Genomic DNA, 16,776 nt, shown 5'->3' with positions numbered 1-16,776 from the left:
AACTCCTTTTGGGGGATCTGCATGTCCAAACGCTCCAACATACACCTCTGCCCAAGTATGCAGGGCCACCCACACCAACAGCAAGTATCAATGACATTTACTGAGCTCTGACTCAATCTTTTCATTGAAATGGATTTGTTGCTTCTCAGTGTATTCAAATGCATGAGCGAAGAAAATGGATGAGGACAGAAGCACCGAGGCGTCATGTCCTCTCATCACTGAAATGCCCAAGGAGCCTCCAAGCAGACGACTCTCCAAATCCCACACAATCATCCTCGTTGCAGGTCTGTTGTGAATGAAAATTGAACACAAACATTTGCTAATTCTTCTTCGTAGCTATTCTGATTTCTAACTTGGTAGGCAAAACTTGATTCAGCTTGTCAATGTCTTCAAGACTCATGGAAATCTAGTCCACGGCGATAGACTCTAGTATATCAGCATCATCGCATGTGGCAGTCGCATCGGCATTTAGCAGAACCAATCTATCATCATGGCCCGTGAACGCTTTCTATCTCATGGCAACGATATTCCAACCACTATATGCCCGTGTGTCCGATCATCTTGGCCGCAAGACACCATTTCTTACTGCGTCAACACTTGTTATTTGTGGGCTAGTTATATGTGCCAATACTGAGCTATGGGTTGGTCTTATTTTCGGGCGTGCAGTTTCTGGCCTCGGTACATCAGGGGTCATGACCATGGGTACTAAGATCCCTGATATATTCTATTATTGGTAACCTCGGAAGGAATTGCGGTTGACTTGCTGTATTAGGATCAGTGTTATTGACAGATGTGGTCGGGGTAGAGAAACGGGGGTACTATCAGTCGATGAACTATGCCGTCTATGGCATAGGTTCAGGGTAAGTTATGCCACTCTAATTCTCGCCACATTTTCTGATTTTCTCCAAGGCTTGGATCTGCACTTGGGGGTTTCTTGGTGGAGAAATTTGGCTGGAGCATGGTATACAAGGTTTGTCTGACCTGTCGCAGAGAAATGGTGATCATTGCTAAGACATGTCTTGTCGGTGATAGGCACAAATACCCGTCGCAGCTACAGCCCTCATCCTCCTGGCGGTCTCGATTCCATCTCGCGCTCGCTTGATGGCTATTAATGGCTTCAGCCATAGTCAAAATCCGACATCCCTGCACAACTACGATTGGCGTGGATCTGTGTTCCTAGTAAGTTATGCACTAAACCCCTTTCCCCCTCTGAATGTCATCATTTAACAACTGTTCACATCAGTTGACTACTTTGATACTTCTGTTTTCCATTTTAACGACCGGTGGGAACATACTTCCCTGGAGTCATCCCATGGTGATGATTTTCGGTCTATCTCTGATTGTCTCCACGGGGATTTTTATGATGGTCGAGAAGAGAGCGAAAAGTCCCATTTTGCCTCTTCATCTCTTCACCTCTAGCCCCACAAGAAGTCTGATGGTGACTGGCTTCATGTTCTCAATGATCAACTACATTGTACGTGGCCCCTACGTCGACCCTAGAAGTACACTAACGTAGCAGTAAGGTAATGTATCATACTACTTTGTTCTTCCAATCTGTTCTGCTCGAATCGTCACAGGAAGCAAGTGTTCACCTCATTATCCCATCGGTCTCATTTACGGTTACCAGCGTCATCACAGCATCGCTCATCACCAGACTGAAGACACCTGCTTACACTCTTCGCGGAAGTCAAGTGCTGCTAGGCATGGGTGTTCTGGGTCTTTGCCTTGCAATTGCCCAGACCTCAGATCACACTCGTTTGCCGGATTACATATATAACCTGGCTCTGAGCTTCCCCACATCAGGCGTGGGGATGATGGCTCCTAGCACGGTTCTTACACTTCTGAATTCCTCTACCAAGGAGGACCATGCTGTTGCCAATGGGTGCTTTATTATGATGAGATCACTGGGTGTTTTCGTTGCTGTTGCATTGGGAACGACAACATTGCAGAATGCTTTCGAGCTCTCTTTATCGCACCAGAAATTCGATGATACGTCTCGAGAGGTATGTACCCAGCGCAGAATATGAGACGTGCGATGAACTAACTCCGGCGAACTTAGACAGTAGAGCAGGCGCGGCAGAAGGTTGAGCTGATACTCACTTTGCCAGACTCGATTCGTTCAACAGGTATGATGAAGTTGAGCTCTGCTGTTTACATCTCGTCCTTTAAATGCCGAAAAAAAAGCTACCCAATCTAGGCAGTGATGCTGACTTAGCAATAGTTATCAATGCGTATTCAACGGGATTTACCGTTCTATTCGGACTATGTGTGTTGTTAGCAGCTTTGATCATGTTCAGCCTGAGGGGCGTCAGTGTACAGAAACTTGGAGACGGTACCTATAGCAAGCAGATTGGGCCAGAAAATCAGGAAGAGGATGCAGAGGTGGAAATGGAACAGATCAGAAGATGGTAAACCGTTTTCGAGATAATTTGAAAGCTAGCTAGTTGGATAGTTTCCCCCTTAGCACAAGTAAGGTCGGAATAACTCGATAAAGAAATGCAGCACATTCGTAATTCTGTGTGCTGGATCTATACAAAACTCCAGATCCACCTCCATTTTTGAGTCATGGCCTTGTATCTAATCTGTGACAGGTAGGCTTTGAGATCTTCAGGGAATTTGGAAATAGGTCGAAAGTTCGAAATTTATGTAAAATCTAAAAAAAATGGGTTCCTGAGAAGAACAAGGCCTACAATGGACGACATTTGCTTAGTTGTTTGAGAGCAATGAAGTGATTGAAGAACTGCATCTCATCTCCGAAAATGGACACTCTTTATCAAATTCACCCCCCTCGAACCTCGCACTACCCGCTCTCGGAATATAGGCTTACGACCTAATTCTTCTTCGGAGACCATTAGCAAGACACGAGAAAAGGCGAATCTGCTCTCACCTGTCATAGGATCATGGCGTCTATTCGACAATGCCAGCGCAGGCCATTTCACCGGAGTTGGTGCAGGACAGCTCATTGATGGGCTCCTCGCGCTTCTCGACAATGCCAGCGCAGGCCATTTCACCGGAGTTGGTGCAGGACAGCTCATTGACGGGTTCCTCGCGCTTCTCGACAATACCGGCGCAGGCCATTTCACCGGAGTTGGTGCAGGACAGCTCATTGACGGGCTCCTCGCGCTTCTCGACAATACCGGCGCAGGCCATTTCACCGGAGTTGGTGCAGGACAGCTCATTGACGGGCTCCTCGCGCTTCTCGACAATACCGGCGCAGGCCATTTCACCGGAGTTGGTGCAGGACAGCTCATTGACGGGCTCCTCGCGCTTCTCGACAATACCGGCGCAGGCCATTTCACCGGAGTTGGTGCAGGACAGCTCATTGACGGGCTCCTCGCGCTTCTCGACAATACCGGCGCAGGCCATTTCACCGGAGTTGGTGCAGGACAGCTCATTGACGGGCTCCTCGCGCTTCTCGACAATACCGGCGCAGGCCATTTCACCGGAGTTGGTGCAGGACAGCTCATTGACGGGTTCCTCGCGCTTCTCGACAATACCAGCGCAGGCCATTTCACCGGAGTTGGTGCAGGATAGCTCATTGACAGGGGTATCAATTGGAGCGGCCATGACGCTGCAAGCGGCAAAAAGGATAGAGAGGACGGTTTGAGACTTCATCTTGTTGGAGATCAAAAGGTATATCGTGAAATGAGGCGGGAAAGAGATGGAGGATCGAAAGGAGAGTGCGTTGGGTTGAAATAGCGAAATTGAATGGGGCTCTTTAGGAATCTTATAGCTCGAAACAATTGACCAAGTTGAATGGATTGGATGAGAGGAATCATCCCGTTGGGTTTAGGTCCTGTCTTCGCATGTAGTGGTGGCCTTGCACAGCTGGGGGACAATCTAATGCGCCAGGAGAGGGTATGTTCTAGACAACCTCAAAGCAACGTTTTTGCTCTAGGGCTTATTCCATCCACGACAGTGGGTTTCTAAAATATTCGGGGCTTCTGCAGCCGACGAAGTTGGTGGCCTTGCATTCAATAAATCATCCAGGGTCGTGTTTGGTTGTTTCTAGCGGAGGCCACGCGAAAACTGCCGAGGGTCAAGTAGATTGCCCTTACATATGAAGAGATTACTACGCAGTTTTCGATTTCACAGCTTTGATTTCAATCAACATCGGGATAAATCATCAATGTCCTACAGCATCGTCCTACACGCTGGAGCTGCCGACTCTTGGGCAGGTGACTCCCAACTTCAAGAGAAAACCGAATTCTTCCTTCAACGTTTGATCAACTTAGCGGAAGAGGAATTAAGGAACGGAGAAAGTGCATTGAAGGTGGTCACGGAAGTAGTATCTGCTCTAGAGGACTACCCCCAATTCAACGCGGGCAAAGGATCTGCTCTCAACATTGAAGGCTTCCACGAGGTAAATACCCATCCCTAGTCCCCTCTCTCAGTCCTCTCAATTTGATCCAAAAAATCGCGAGTGTTGACAAGCTGCAGTTAGAAGCTGCTGTAATTGATGGTACAACCTGTAGGTACCGAGCAGCAGGCGGATTGCAGCGCACCAAGAATCCTATCAAACTGGCACACAAAATGCTGGACTTCCAAGCACCAGCTTTAATAGTAGGAAAGGCAGCCGATGAGCTAGCGGAGACGAATGGCTTGGATATGGTAGATAACTCATACTTTACTACCGACAGCCGTCGACTCTATTGGGAGGCGAAGAGGAACAAGTTGTTGGAGAATCATGGCACCGTGGGTGCTGTAGCCCTCGACATTCACGGCAATCTTGCAGCTGCTAACTCTACTGGTGGTATTTCCTTCAAACACCGAGGAAGAATTGGCGATACGGCGATCGTTGGCGCAGGGATATATGCGGATGATCAGGTAGCAGTTGTTTGGTAGGTGAGATTGAACATGGCTCTACCCAAGCGAGGAATCAGACTGGTTCTAACAATGTTCTCGATGGTATAGCAGTGGAAGCGGTGATGCTATACTCCAGGCCACTGTAGCTGGAAGGGCTGCCGCTGCAGCGCGCTCGGGAACCGAGCTGAATGATGCCGTGGAGAAGGCAATTTTGACATCTGCAAAGCTCTTCCCGGATTCTTCATGTGGAGTCATTGCCGTGGACATCTACGGGTCCATCTCGATCCATTGCAATAGTCGGATTTTCGCAGTCGCGTCGGCCAATTCTTCGCAGCACCCCGGGCAGGCTGGTATCGCGAGGTTGACCATTCCGATTTTGAACCAACTCGCCATCTTCGAGGACGATAAGATCAGAGCTGGGATGGTCAAGTACCCAACCTTTCCCAATCAGATTGTGGCTCAAACCCAGCTGAGAGAGCCCGTGTTGTCCTTGGAAGCTGATGTCTTTGCGGATTTCTTCGTCCGACTCAGAGGAGTGATTCAGAAGGTACAGAGTTTCTACCAAGCCCCTGATATCGCATTTATAACTTGTGATAAATCCTCTTGGGCATTTATATTTCCGCTCTTGATGGCCTCGCCGTCCATGGATACAGTCCTCAAAGATGACAGTCACATCACCACCCGCCCTCTAAGCAACGGCCACCGTGCAGAGTTCCACTATGTTGAAGAAAAGTTGATCAAGGTCGAGATCCATCGGCCGGACAAGACAGGGTTATTCTCCGCAGACCTACAACAATACTCTCAGACTATCCTTCAAATATGGAATGTGCTCCGGGTTCTATCACAGGAACTTGGTCCTGATACGACACCTCAGCAACTTGAGGTCCATCCTCAACGAAAAGGCTCCATCACCATTTTCTTAGCTAGTCCACGACCATCTTCATTCCCTAAGCCTGCGACCTTCTCTGATTCCCTCCCGGAGTACCTCACCACCGAACTGGGACCAAAAGTGACGAATGTGGCTGGCCTTGGGCTTTTAGCAGGCGAAATTGTGGCGCATTTGGCGACTTCATCAATCTAGACGGTAGATTTAAGAATTGAGAGGTTTCATAACCGTTTCTTGCGAATCCCACAGTGGTAGTGACGGTGTTGGATGCCCTGTTTGCGTGGTCTCAACTAGCTACCTAATCAGGTAGCTAGCCACCGTGTAAATCTATCATTTGAGCTTTTCCTTCTCTCTTCCTTTTGTTGGTCTCGTTCCGCGTGAGGGAGTAACAATGCAAATTCAATATGAAGATCTCCAGGCTCCCGTTTAATCCTCGCTACCTTGAGAGCCACATCGATCATCAGAAATTCCCCACAAGGTTTGGTAGGTTCTTCACGCTTGGACTGCGTCATACCCCTCAGATTCTCATCTTCGTCGCAATTCAGAACGATGGGAATCAGTAAACAACTTTGATCCTCCGCGGCCTGCGCGAATTCCTCGCATACGCTGGAACCTTGTTGGCTTGCTGATTGAACATCTATGAGTGCGTAGGTTGTATTTCGGGCTCACCCGCCAGGGACATAAATATAGCCGTGCGAAGAACGCGAAGAACGCGAAGAGCGCGAATAGAATGGTATCCCGGTTGGCTGTGTTGAAGAATAGCGTCGGCGGGATTTATGAGACGGTGGTTGTGGACCGGCTTTCGATCTCTTGAGAGACGATCTCTTGAGAGAACATGATGTCAATTTGCCTGTACCGAGGCATTGGGGTGGATGAGGGGATATGCTGTGGGGAAGGATTTGGTGACAACTTCATCATTTCTCCGACATGGTCGACACTTATGCAAGGCCGCCACTAGCTGTTCAATTTCCTTATCCGGAGAAAAAAGTACTGTGCAGCTTGTGGATTGCGTGCGCTAAACCCACCCCCAACTCCCCGGTATCGGAGATCTACCCGGTGCAAAGTACATTGCCCACGCTAGACAACCCCCCACTGCTGTATGCAAAAGGCTTGTGCATGTTCCGTACTAATCTTCAACACATGGTTGAAAACGGCGTATGGAGAATACCTAGAAAATCCTCGGACTGCTATAATGGCGTGCTCTCTATCAATGGACGATCTGTTTGATTAGCTTTGTCCGCACAGATTGGACAAGAAGCGGTTGTCATTTGAGTAAGAGAATTACTCCACATCTGTTAATCGTCCCATACCTTGTTGTCGCATCCATTTCTGTCAGCTTGGCTGATTTTGGTACGGAATACGGAGTACTCTGTTCTCCGTATACCTGTCATATGGGACTTGGGTGAGGAGTCTTTGGGTGAGAGGATTCAGATATTTCCGTTTGGACAGGGTTCGATGATACTGGTTATCTGTGGCTTTCTGACGCCTTTTTGGGTAGCCTTTAGAGGAGTCATTCTAAAAGGCATTTCTCAAATCTCCTCTCCGTTTCATAGATTGACCGCAGAAAGTGGCGGGAAAAGGTCTAATTTTAAGATACTCGATGTATAAACTGTTGGCAAGGGTTTGGATTGGACCATGTAGGCCTTTGCATCAGACACGCACGCAGTGGGGGTCCACGATAAGAAGCGGATTGGGCCGGGAAAATACTCCGTGCCCATCGAGAATGCAAGATTTATCTTGCCAGGACTAGAACAAAAACACAAGCGCCTTGGCTTGGGGGCCAAAAGCGTCACCCCTCCGACGGACAGGGCACTGAGAGGAGAGCACCGGAAAGATCTCAGAGCCTTCAATATTCTGTGTGTGGTAGGAGAGCGGGGTCAAACGACTGAGACACATATTGATGGTCAACCACCCATTGGGTTAACGCATCGAAGTTCCGGCAGACCCTCGTTCCTCCCTCTCCAGGCCATTTCACGTCATATTCCTTCCAGATAAGGGTCGAGTCCGAGGCACACATCAGCGCCTGGCGCACAATATCCACACAGTGCATGGTGTGATGATAGGTGGCTTCACGGATGGTATAATTTGGGTCCTGGAAGAGATGCATGATGATCGATCGCGCTTGGCTCTACATGGATGGATCGACGGTCAGCAATGGCCAATCCGATGGGGGGGCGGGAACAAGAACCACTCACTAAGCAATGCAGTTGGTGAAATGCGGCCACCAGGTAGATGTGTCTCTTCGGGTCTGACACGCCACGAACGGAATGATGGAGATCCATATCAATGACCTGTTGGTCGGTCAAGCCGATCATACCTTCTCCCACTACATTTTGCCACGTGTGAGTAAGATGAGTTAGGCAGAGTTAGGAACGAGGGAGGAGCGGAGACTCACCCGGGAAAAGACTTCGCCAGTGTTGTTGAGATATTGTGGTATTAAAATTCAGGAAGTCATCGTGATAATCGTGGTAGATTTTCTCCACCATCTCCGGATGCTGCTTGTCGCCCGACGGGGAGTAGACTGTTGCACGTTTCAGTTTTCACTTTCATTTTTAGTCAGAGAAAGTGATTCGAGACTGACGGAAATAATCCAACTGGCTTGGCCCATCTGGATGACCGAGGGAAGATGATTTGAACCAGAACAGTAACGTTCCAGTGAGAATCACCAAGACTGTCAGCAGGGTGAAAATCGTGACAGATAGCACCTGGTGCCAGACGTTAGATCGACCCCCCCACTTAAGACCTCTATTGTTGGATGGAAATAGAAATCCGCATTCTTCAGGATTCGTATCCTTCTCCAATGCATCGGTTGAATCAGAACATGGCGAGTATTGTACCTTGGGGGTCATTTTTTTCTCAGCTGAGCCAATGTTACCATATTCATTCGACCTTGATACGTCAGACGATATGGATTAGCCATGGTTTATATCAATCTTACTCCGTACACTGATCCCTATCAACGAAATTAATCATTGGCCGGAGGGCTGAATGACTGGCCTTGCATAATCGGGTCAACAGATTTCACGGTTGCAATCTGAATCGAATCGATAGCTAAGAGAAAGCGAAACTCCACAATCTAGCCCGGGCTAAGGAAGCCGATACCCAGTACCTATTATTGACCCTAGTCTCCTTCGGATTGGTCAAAGTCACTCTGCATGGAGTCCACCCATCTCTGCACGGGTTCTATGGACCGCTTACAACCTACACGATTTCCCTTCTTTGGATAAGCGGGGGGGGGGGGGGGGGGGCACATCCCGTCGGTTGTCCGGCCCTAAACATCTTCACGATGAAACCGGGATATTATACATCGAATACTATAAATGCGACAAATAATATAAGCCCTGTCAGACCAAGCCCTACAGGTATCTCTGTACTGAACAAAATGTCACTTGATTTCGACCCCTTCTACCTTTTCGAACTCTCCCAGGAGCAACATAATTCGGGCGATCTATGGACCCCTGGAGAGTTGTGGCCACTAGAGGAAGTGGTCGATTTGAACGACTTCAACAATAGAGTCGACCCATCGTTGCAACTGGATCCGAATTTCGATTTCCTGTGGTCCCAATTAAACGGAAGTCTCTCCTCGGTAGATGGTTCTTTGGAGCAGCCTCTTTCTTCACCGACCTCGCTATCTTCCTCGACACATCAATCACAAGCCGATTCAAAGCCCTGGACGCCTCCCGATATCTTTGAAATAGGCTATCAAGATGAAAACGGTGATTGGCGCTGCAACTATTCCGGATGTCTCTCCCGTCAGGTCTTTCTGCGGGCCTGCGATCTGCGAAAGCATTACCGTTCCCATCAGAAAACTTACTTCTGTAAGGAACGGGACTGTGCCTGGTCAAAGATCGGGTTCTCCTCAAGTAAAGACTGTCAACGGCACATGAGGTCTCATAGGCCGATGATCAAATGCTCTGCGGCGGAGTCGTTGGGATGTACGCGGGTGTTCAGTCGAGTTGGTAGGTTTTTTTTTTCTTATACCTCTGTGTTGTCCCATCTCCCTGATATCGCAGTCCCACAGTGCTAATCTTTGTAGATAATATGGTATGCGGCCCTAATCAGATTCGACTGGTTTCGGAGAAATGCAAGATTTCTGATCGACATGCTAACGCAACCAAATGGGGATCTATAGAAAGAACATCATCGCAAGATCCATGAATTTTCGCAGAATAATCTGTTTCCTCGACCGTGCAGACGCAGCCACAAAAGGAAAGACAGTCTGGATAAGCCACCTGAGCTTGACAGTACTGCAGGACCTTCATAAGGCGTCGGGAGGCGTACCTCCATCCTGGATGATCCAGATCAAATAGAGGCCAAGCGACGTCTGACAAAACGGTCGAAAGAAGCAAGCAGCGATGCCTTGGTGCAACATGAGGTCCGGTTATATCTGTCTCGCCCTAGACCAAGTTGAAAATTCATGTACCTAACCAAATAGCAAAACATTCAAGAACCCCTGTGAGAAGGAGAGGGGAAAAAACAAATCAAAGAGAACACGGTAGCCGCAAACCCCAAGCCATAGACCCAAAGCTGGAAAACAAAGAATCCAAAATCAGCAAAATCAAGGCGCACACTCTAAGCCCTTCAATCTTGGGAAAATCTGCACATCTCGCACATCGTCATGTCCCAAAACCCAACACAGATACCGTTCCGTCCCAATCCCCCACCCCGTCGTCTCCAGATCCCTCTCTCTCCGCATCTCCAAGTACCACTTATAGTCCTCAGGGTTAACCCCATGCTCCCGTAAGCCACGCATGGCCTGATCCACCGAAACATGCCGATGCCCACAACCAAGGACCTCACCCATTCCCACCAAGAAATCCGCACATTGGGCTTTGGCAACCTCTTGCGTCGGAGTGCCTGGAGAATAGGCCTGATAAAACGGTACACTCAGATGATCCATCTCCGTCAACCAGCACGCACCCCCAAACTTGGCAATAAGCATCTGTTCACCCTTGCGCGTGATAAGACGTCCATATTCGGGGGCTCCCGGAACGACACATTCCCACATTTCACTCGTGAGCTCCGGCAGCGCCAGTACCTCGGCGAGGGTGATAGTAGGGAAAGAGTTGTTGTTTGCGCGGTAGAGCTCGAGCAGCTGCTGCATGTGCGATGTGGTACCAGCATACCGAGCGATCTCAGTGCTGTGCGAATCAAGCAGTGATTGGGTGAGGTCAATGATGTATTGGCTCGCAACGGTCATGCCTGCTGCCAATCCGCCAAGAAGTTCACATTCCACGTGGCAGAATTGGTTGAGGTGAGTGGCGTCGTGGTCTTCCCCACGGCAAGAGGTGCCGGCGTAGTACACGCCGTTGGGCACATCTTGGAGCCGCAGGGCGTATTCGAGGAGGAATTGCTGAGAGTCGGCGAGGTAGGTGGGTTGGTGGTTCAGCTGGATCCTGACGGGTTGAGAGTCCGAACCCAGACCCATTGGAGAACTGATACTACCCGTGGTGAGGGGAACGACAAGGTACTCATAGTGCAGTTTGTGGCGGAAAAAGTCGATGGAGGCGTGGAAAAGTGCGCTTTGGAGGTGTAACATGGTGCGGTGCCAGGGGCTGTGGAGAGCCTGCACTGCGTAGGTTTGGGGGTTCTGCCATAGCTTTGGAACGATGCGTTTTTCTTCCGGTGTCCGTGGAATCTCTTCATCTTGGAGGATCTCGGTGGTCTCAATATCCACCCGTTGCTTCTTCGGTGTAAGGTAGATGTGTTCTAGAGCTTGGTGATGGGGTGTGGCAAGGGTTGATTGAATGGTGAGGACTTCCATGATGGGGAGAGCAAGTTGAAAAACAATGCTGGATGGTCACTTTTCCGCTTGATTCAGCTTTCATCAGAGACGGTATTCACGCAGCGTATATATTTTGGAGCTGACTACGTGAAAGCATCTCGCAACCCGCAAGGATGTCAACCGCCGGGTGAGTATGCAAGGCCACCAGTACCGCGTAACCCGTGGCGAATGGGCTGGAGTCTTATCACGACGAATCCTTTCGGTTTCAAATGATGGGAAAATGCGAATGGTTTACCAAGACGTCTCCGATAATTACCTACCCAGTGGAGGCCCTGCATAAATGGACCGAACCAAGTCTATCATGAATGACGATCAATTCAGACGGGTCGCTAGCATCCAAAGTTGTTGAAGTGCACACATTTCGATTCAGTTGGAGCGAGATCGTTAGAGTTGTGGCCATATGAAGCTGTTCGATGCAAATGTATCTTGGATCTCAGATCGAAATTCGACCTTGGCTTGACCACGCACAGCATCAGGACCAACCCTACGTAGCGTTGACCTTGATTCTCGGACTGTTGATAAAAGCTCCCTTAATGGCCAGGACTCCCGAATACACAATACTATGATCGAAATGAATAGAAGTGACAATTCTCCTCATTTTTTTTTGAGCGCAACGAAGAAAGTACACCACAAGGATTGAACCAAGTTGTCCTTTTACATATGCTTCTGTGTGGTTTAAAGAGATTTGATCGACACTTCGATGTATTCGATGGGCCTAACAATCTACCGACACTTAAGAGGCGTCGGGGAGTACGTTGCTCCTCCATAAGCCTGCGTTGTTTCACATCATGGCTCAATTCATCACGAAGGTGCGAGATATCCTCCTTGGGTCTAACTCTGGTTCGACTGTAGTCGTCCGCTCTCGGAGTCCACGAATGTTCGCTCCGAGCCCTGGAAAGCTTCTTTGGCATTGGAAGCGTACTTAAGCTATGTATCTGGCTATTTAAGTGCAATCTCAGAGCCTTGATCTATCTATGGCCGACAATCTTGAGCTGATAGAACTTGACGAAATTGTGGACGTGATTGTTGGGACATCTGCCATTTCCGCAGTTAAAGATTCAATTGTTGCGAATCAGCATACATCGAAGAACCCCCTGATGAGCAGGGCGCTCAGGGAGATGGTCAATTCTATCCATCTACGAAGTGAAAAAAAAAAGCGAGAGGCAGGCACCGAAATAGAGTACGAAAAAGGGTTCGAGTCGCAGAGAGACTCCGTTACATATTGTTTCTTGTCACGTATGGCTTTTCAGCCAAAAAAAAAGATCATGTTTTCCCATGCATTTCCAAGCTCCTAGAATTGGTAGTCGCCTCGGTGAATATAGATTTGTCGACAGGGTCAAGTGTTCGGTTCATAAATCGTTTGCCACATCAATAGCTTCTCAATCTCCATTTCACAACCCCAACTTGTGTGTCTTAATTCTCGCACCCACGCCCGCGAGAATCAAAACGACGGAGACAAGGACACCCCATAGCGGAATATGTATCGCCGTCACGTTGTAGGTGGTCTGCGTCGCCGCCACGACAGTCGCCATCTCCAGCAGTAACAAAACATATCCGCTCCAGCGATGATACTTGTAAATGCGCTTCCCAGCGTCGACACTGCCGAGAATCGTGACCGGCAACGAGAACTGGATGACACCGACCACGGCTTGCAGTACAATGGCGATGTACGTGACCAAGCCCAGAAGACCGTGGGGGGAAACAAAGTGGGGATGGGAACCCTTGTTAAGTTCGATTATAACAAAGGCCGATACAAAGAGGACCACGCTGAGCAGTTGCAAGACGTAGTGGATGCGTGTACCGATACGCTTCTGTTGTGGGGTGGTCGTTGGTTGTAAGATTAGAGCTGCTTGGACTTGAAGAAGAAGAGCAGAACTTCCGAGCAACTGAAAAGATTCCCGTTAGTGTCTTTCAGCCGGTAATCGGCGACTCAGCTCCTTACTGGATGCGGGGTGAACAACGAGAGGGGTAGGGATAAGACGCCTTGCCAGACCAACGCCGCTAACTTTGTTGAATTAGATCTCGAATCTTCGGAAGGGTTGATGTTCTCTCACTATCCAAATTCCTGCTTGCGCGACACTTGCGGTTCCTGAGTTGGTTAGTCGATGAAATTCGATCAGCGACTTTGACGCTCACCTGTGAAGAGGTTCCGATAAAAGCTCTCGTTGGGATTTTGTGTGACATCGCCTGGACGGCCCAATAGAGGCTCGTCTTCTCGCGAGACAATTGTCGCGGGGGGTTGAGGAATTCCGGTTGTCGAAGCCATGGGAGATTTGATGTTCAAGACCAAAGAGTTGGAGGGGGCCAAGAATCCTGTATTGCTTATCCTCTTCTGGTTTTCCTGGGTTGACGATATGTACGAATCACAAGGTCCCTGATTACTTTCTTTTTTTTTTTTTCTTTCGTGATCGTCGCTCCCAATGACGTTTTGGATATCCGCATTTTGCCGAAAAGGCCACTGAGCGAGGGCGATGTGACTCAAAACTATGAAGGTCACACGTGAGTTTCTTACTATGCTGATACTTCACCAATCCATATTTTTGCTGTCAGCTCATTCCAACTGGAATGACTTCCTTCATCGAACTTTCAACACCTTAAAAGCACACCTTAACACCGAGGCTCAGGCGATGGGGCACCACTTCGGTCACCGCGATCGGGTAAAATCCTGTACTGAATATCCGCGGCGACACAAAAGTTCAAAAAGAGCATCATATTCTGGATATCGGCAGCGACTCTGTAGGTGCTGCTCCGATCCTTGACTAGAGTATCTCTGAAACATTGCATCCGTTCCTGGAGCTTGTTACACTTATCGGTCCAACTAGGGTTGTCATGGGTAAAATGAGCCTGTCCAGACATCCTCAGGCCCTCAACGCGCAAAAGAAGAAGACTTAGAGAATTGATCACCATCTGTCGGCCACCCCTGTAATTGTCCTGGAGAATGTCAATCTGAGCGTGTAAGGTGGTCATGAAGTAGCGACGCTCCTCTTCGTACGTACCGTGGCAAGCGCGTGTCGACATGGTTCTGATGGAAAGTAAATGGAATTGAAAAGAGGAGAGTGTGTGGCTTACTTGAGGAAGTTGTTTGGGACTTGATGGCTTGGAGACGGAGTAGTTCGTGGATGATGTGTGTGTTCAGGTGGTGCATCCGGCGTCTATATAGGTTTGCATCAAGTCGAGTACTTGATCAAAAAGAGGTAAAGCAACAACGATCAGTTTCGGTTCTTTATCATCCAAAATATGGGACAAAGACGTGAAAGATTGTTATTCAGAAAAGCAAATTTAGAACAATAGCGGATCTTCTTCTTCATGGTATAGGATACTCATTCAGTCTAGATTCGCCTTTCATAAGGGTTCACCAAGACAATTTTTAGCCTTGCAATAACTGAAAGCAATCTATGGTATTACAAGGTATGGTACGATAACTGGATCTATGCAAAAATCTCTCATTAATTAGAATGATTACTAGATCAAAAGTTACTAGATAAAATAGGAAGTTAGTAAAAGGTCGAGTCAATATAAACCAGGTTCCAACTACGGTTGTACCGGTAGATAGATAGGCTTACCAAGGCACTACTAAAAGAGGAAGGTTAGAGAGCTACTTCGTACATGCCAGATTAGCGAGAAGGTCTATCAAAGAAAGCAAGTAAAAAAATCTTGTAGTTCGTGAAGCTCTAATTAGCGTCTTTAATTAAATGCTGGAACAACCTATCCAAGTAACAGGCAGATTGCTTGGGATACCGAGTCTTTTCTTCGGACTCAAAGTCGATAAATGTGGAACCGAAGCGATCCGCATAGCCAGCAGCCCATTCTAGAGAATCTTAGTAAAATCACCATGTCGACGAAGAAGCCAACAACTTACCCCAGTTATCGGTAAATGTCCAAGCGAAGTAAGATCGGACATCAACCCCGTCTTCCTTCACAGCCCGCGCCAGCGCATTACCAACATAGCCCTCAAAGAACTTGATGCGGAACTCATCATTAAGAACCTCAGGCGTGGGAGCCGTTTCACCCTTCGCAGTAGTACCGTTTTCCGTAACATAAATTGGCATCTGGTATCGCTTATAGATCCAGTTCAACAGCTTCCTGAATCCCCAGGGCGCAGCCCGCAACCACGGAGTATCACTTTCCTCCCCCCGAGACACACCTTGCTTATTCTCATCGAGGATCTCCACATTTCCCTTATGATCATTGATATCAGGTGCAGAAGTTGTGTGCTTCACGAAGAAAGTCGTGTAGCTATTCATACCGTAGAAATCCGAACTCCCAAACACAAGCTTCGATTCCTCTTCCGTGAACCTCGGTAACCGGTCACCGAGCTGCGCCCGCATTGACGCAGGATAATCACCCGTCTTGTACAACGGATCCGCAAACCAAGCGATCTCAAATTCGCGCGCACGCTCCGCAGCCTCCTGGTCGCGCGGGTCCTCTTCATCCCACGCCTCGGACCAGTTTCCATGTAGTGTGATACCAATAGTTCCCTTTTGCCGGGGCTGGAATTCCTCCCGGTACAAGCGCACAGCATGAGCGTGCGAGACGAGCTCGGTGTGCGCGACGATGAACGGCTCGGTAGATGAATCGCCCTCGGCACTACGCTCACGGAAGGACGATCTGCCGGGCGCGTGCACGCCCGCTGCATACCCAGCGAGGGTATAAACCCCCGGCTCGTTGTATGTAATCCAGTGCTTGACGCGGTCGCCGAAGCGCTCGAAGCAGATGCGGGCGTAGCGCACAAAGTCCGGCGTGTAGGCATCCTGGTTCAACATACCTCCGTACCGATCTTCCAGGGCCTGGGGGATATCCCAGTGGAAGAGGGTGATGAAGGGGGTGATTCCATGGCGGAGGAGTTCGTCGATGAGATCGGAGTAGAATTTGATTCCTTGCTCGTTGACGGGGTCGTCGTGACCGCCGAGGGGGATGATGCGGGGCCAGGAGAGAGAGAAGCGGTAGGCGTTTACGCCGTAGGAGTTCATGAGTCCCACATCTTCGCGGTAGTAATCGTAAGCTCGGACGGCGTCATCGGCTGTGCTTCCATCGGCGATTTTGCCCGGCGTGTGGCAGAATGTATCCCAGATCGATATGCCCTTGCCGTCCTTGTTCCAGGCGCCTTCTATTTGGGCTGCTGCGGTGGCGTAGCCATGGAAGAAGTCAGGTCGAAGCACATCTTTGAGGTCTTGCACGGAGTTCAAATCCATCTCGTTGTGTGTGTTGCTCCTGCGTTGGTACTGATGGAACTGCACCAAGAGGGTTGTCAATTGATTTTCTTTGGCTTGGAGCTCTCATCGAACATACCCCGCAAAAA

The 16,776-nt window shown here is 49.0% G+C and overlaps 9 protein-coding genes across 9 annotated transcripts; 3 read left to right on the top strand and 6 right to left on the bottom strand.

Annotated features, from left to right (window-relative positions):
- Positions 1 to 223: 223 nt before the first annotated feature.
- On the top strand, positions 224 to 2,412 carry Pdw03_1792 (Major facilitator superfamily domain, general substrate transporter; the record flags this gene model as incomplete). The annotated part of the gene is made up of 10 exons (XM_066100002.1): positions 224 to 284; positions 337 to 356; positions 411 to 702; positions 773 to 860; positions 910 to 970; positions 1,033 to 1,179; positions 1,244 to 1,474; positions 1,524 to 2,003; positions 2,060 to 2,126; positions 2,222 to 2,412. The coding sequence occupies 10 exons, from the start codon at positions 224 to 226 to the stop codon at positions 2,410 to 2,412; spliced, it is 1,638 nt and encodes a 545-aa protein (XP_065957729.1).
- Positions 2,413 to 2,747: 335 nt separating this feature from the next.
- Positions 2,748 to 3,615, bottom strand: Pdw03_1791 (WD40 repeat-like protein; the record flags this gene model as incomplete). Its single annotated transcript, XM_014680987.2, has 3 exons — positions 2,748 to 2,839; positions 2,888 to 2,907; positions 2,957 to 3,615. The coding sequence occupies 3 exons, from the start codon at positions 3,613 to 3,615 to the stop codon at positions 2,748 to 2,750; spliced, it is 771 nt and encodes a 256-aa protein (XP_014536473.2).
- A 514-nt stretch (positions 3,616 to 4,129) lies between these two features.
- Positions 4,130 to 5,887, top strand: Pdw03_1790 (Putative isoaspartyl peptidase/L-asparaginase; the record flags this gene model as incomplete). The annotated part of the gene is made up of 3 exons (XM_014680988.1): positions 4,130 to 4,363; positions 4,441 to 4,841; positions 4,915 to 5,887. 3 exons carry the CDS (start codon positions 4,130 to 4,132, stop codon positions 5,885 to 5,887), a joined length of 1,608 nt encoding a protein of 535 aa, XP_014536474.1.
- A 1,651-nt stretch (positions 5,888 to 7,538) lies between these two features.
- On the bottom strand, positions 7,539 to 8,541 carry Pdw03_1789 (phenylalanine aminomutase; the record flags this gene model as incomplete). Its single annotated transcript, XM_066100001.1, has 5 exons — positions 7,539 to 7,820; positions 7,888 to 8,018; positions 8,088 to 8,213; positions 8,274 to 8,397; positions 8,530 to 8,541. 5 exons carry the CDS (start codon positions 8,539 to 8,541, stop codon positions 7,539 to 7,541), a joined length of 675 nt encoding a protein of 224 aa, XP_065957728.1.
- Positions 8,542 to 9,074: 533 nt separating this feature from the next.
- On the top strand, positions 9,075 to 9,956 carry Pdw03_1788 (putative C2H2 type zinc finger domain-containing protein; the record flags this gene model as incomplete). Its single annotated transcript, XM_066100000.1, has 3 exons — positions 9,075 to 9,651; positions 9,729 to 9,736; positions 9,825 to 9,956. 3 exons carry the CDS (start codon positions 9,075 to 9,077, stop codon positions 9,954 to 9,956), a joined length of 717 nt encoding a protein of 238 aa, XP_065957727.1.
- A 294-nt stretch (positions 9,957 to 10,250) lies between these two features.
- On the bottom strand, positions 10,251 to 11,456 carry Pdw03_1787 (Aminoacyl-tRNA synthetase, class II (D/K/N); the record flags this gene model as incomplete). The annotated part of the gene is made up of 1 exon (XM_014680990.1): positions 10,251 to 11,456. One exon carries the CDS (start codon positions 11,454 to 11,456, stop codon positions 10,251 to 10,253), a length of 1,206 nt encoding a protein of 401 aa, XP_014536476.1.
- Positions 11,457 to 12,868: 1,412 nt separating this feature from the next.
- Pdw03_1786 (Cytochrome b561, putative) lies at positions 12,869 to 13,743 on the bottom strand (the record flags this gene model as incomplete). The annotated part of the gene is made up of 4 exons (XM_066099999.1): positions 12,869 to 13,363; positions 13,420 to 13,482; positions 13,532 to 13,566; positions 13,614 to 13,743. The coding sequence occupies 4 exons, from the start codon at positions 13,741 to 13,743 to the stop codon at positions 12,869 to 12,871; spliced, it is 723 nt and encodes a 240-aa protein (XP_065957726.1).
- Positions 13,744 to 14,084: 341 nt separating this feature from the next.
- Positions 14,085 to 14,495, bottom strand: Pdw03_1785 (Peptidase C45, acyl-coenzyme A:6-aminopenicillanic acid acyl-transferase; the record flags this gene model as incomplete). The annotated part of the gene is made up of 1 exon (XM_014680992.1): positions 14,085 to 14,495. The coding sequence occupies one exon, from the start codon at positions 14,493 to 14,495 to the stop codon at positions 14,085 to 14,087; it is 411 nt and encodes a 136-aa protein (XP_014536478.1).
- A 653-nt stretch (positions 14,496 to 15,148) lies between these two features.
- On the bottom strand, positions 15,149 to 16,669 carry Pdw03_1784 (Beta-glucosidase, putative; the record flags this gene model as incomplete). Its single annotated transcript, XM_014680993.1, has 2 exons — positions 15,149 to 15,285; positions 15,337 to 16,669. The coding sequence occupies 2 exons, from the start codon at positions 16,667 to 16,669 to the stop codon at positions 15,149 to 15,151; spliced, it is 1,470 nt and encodes a 489-aa protein (XP_014536479.1).
- Positions 16,670 to 16,776: the final 107 nt, after the last annotated feature.

Source organism: Penicillium digitatum, chromosome 5 (genome assembly GCF_016767815.1).
Source record: "Penicillium digitatum chromosome 5, complete sequence".
NCBI classification, from domain to species: domain Eukaryota; kingdom Fungi; phylum Ascomycota; class Eurotiomycetes; order Eurotiales; family Aspergillaceae; genus Penicillium; species Penicillium digitatum.
This window is presented reverse-complemented; position numbering and strand designations above follow the sequence as displayed.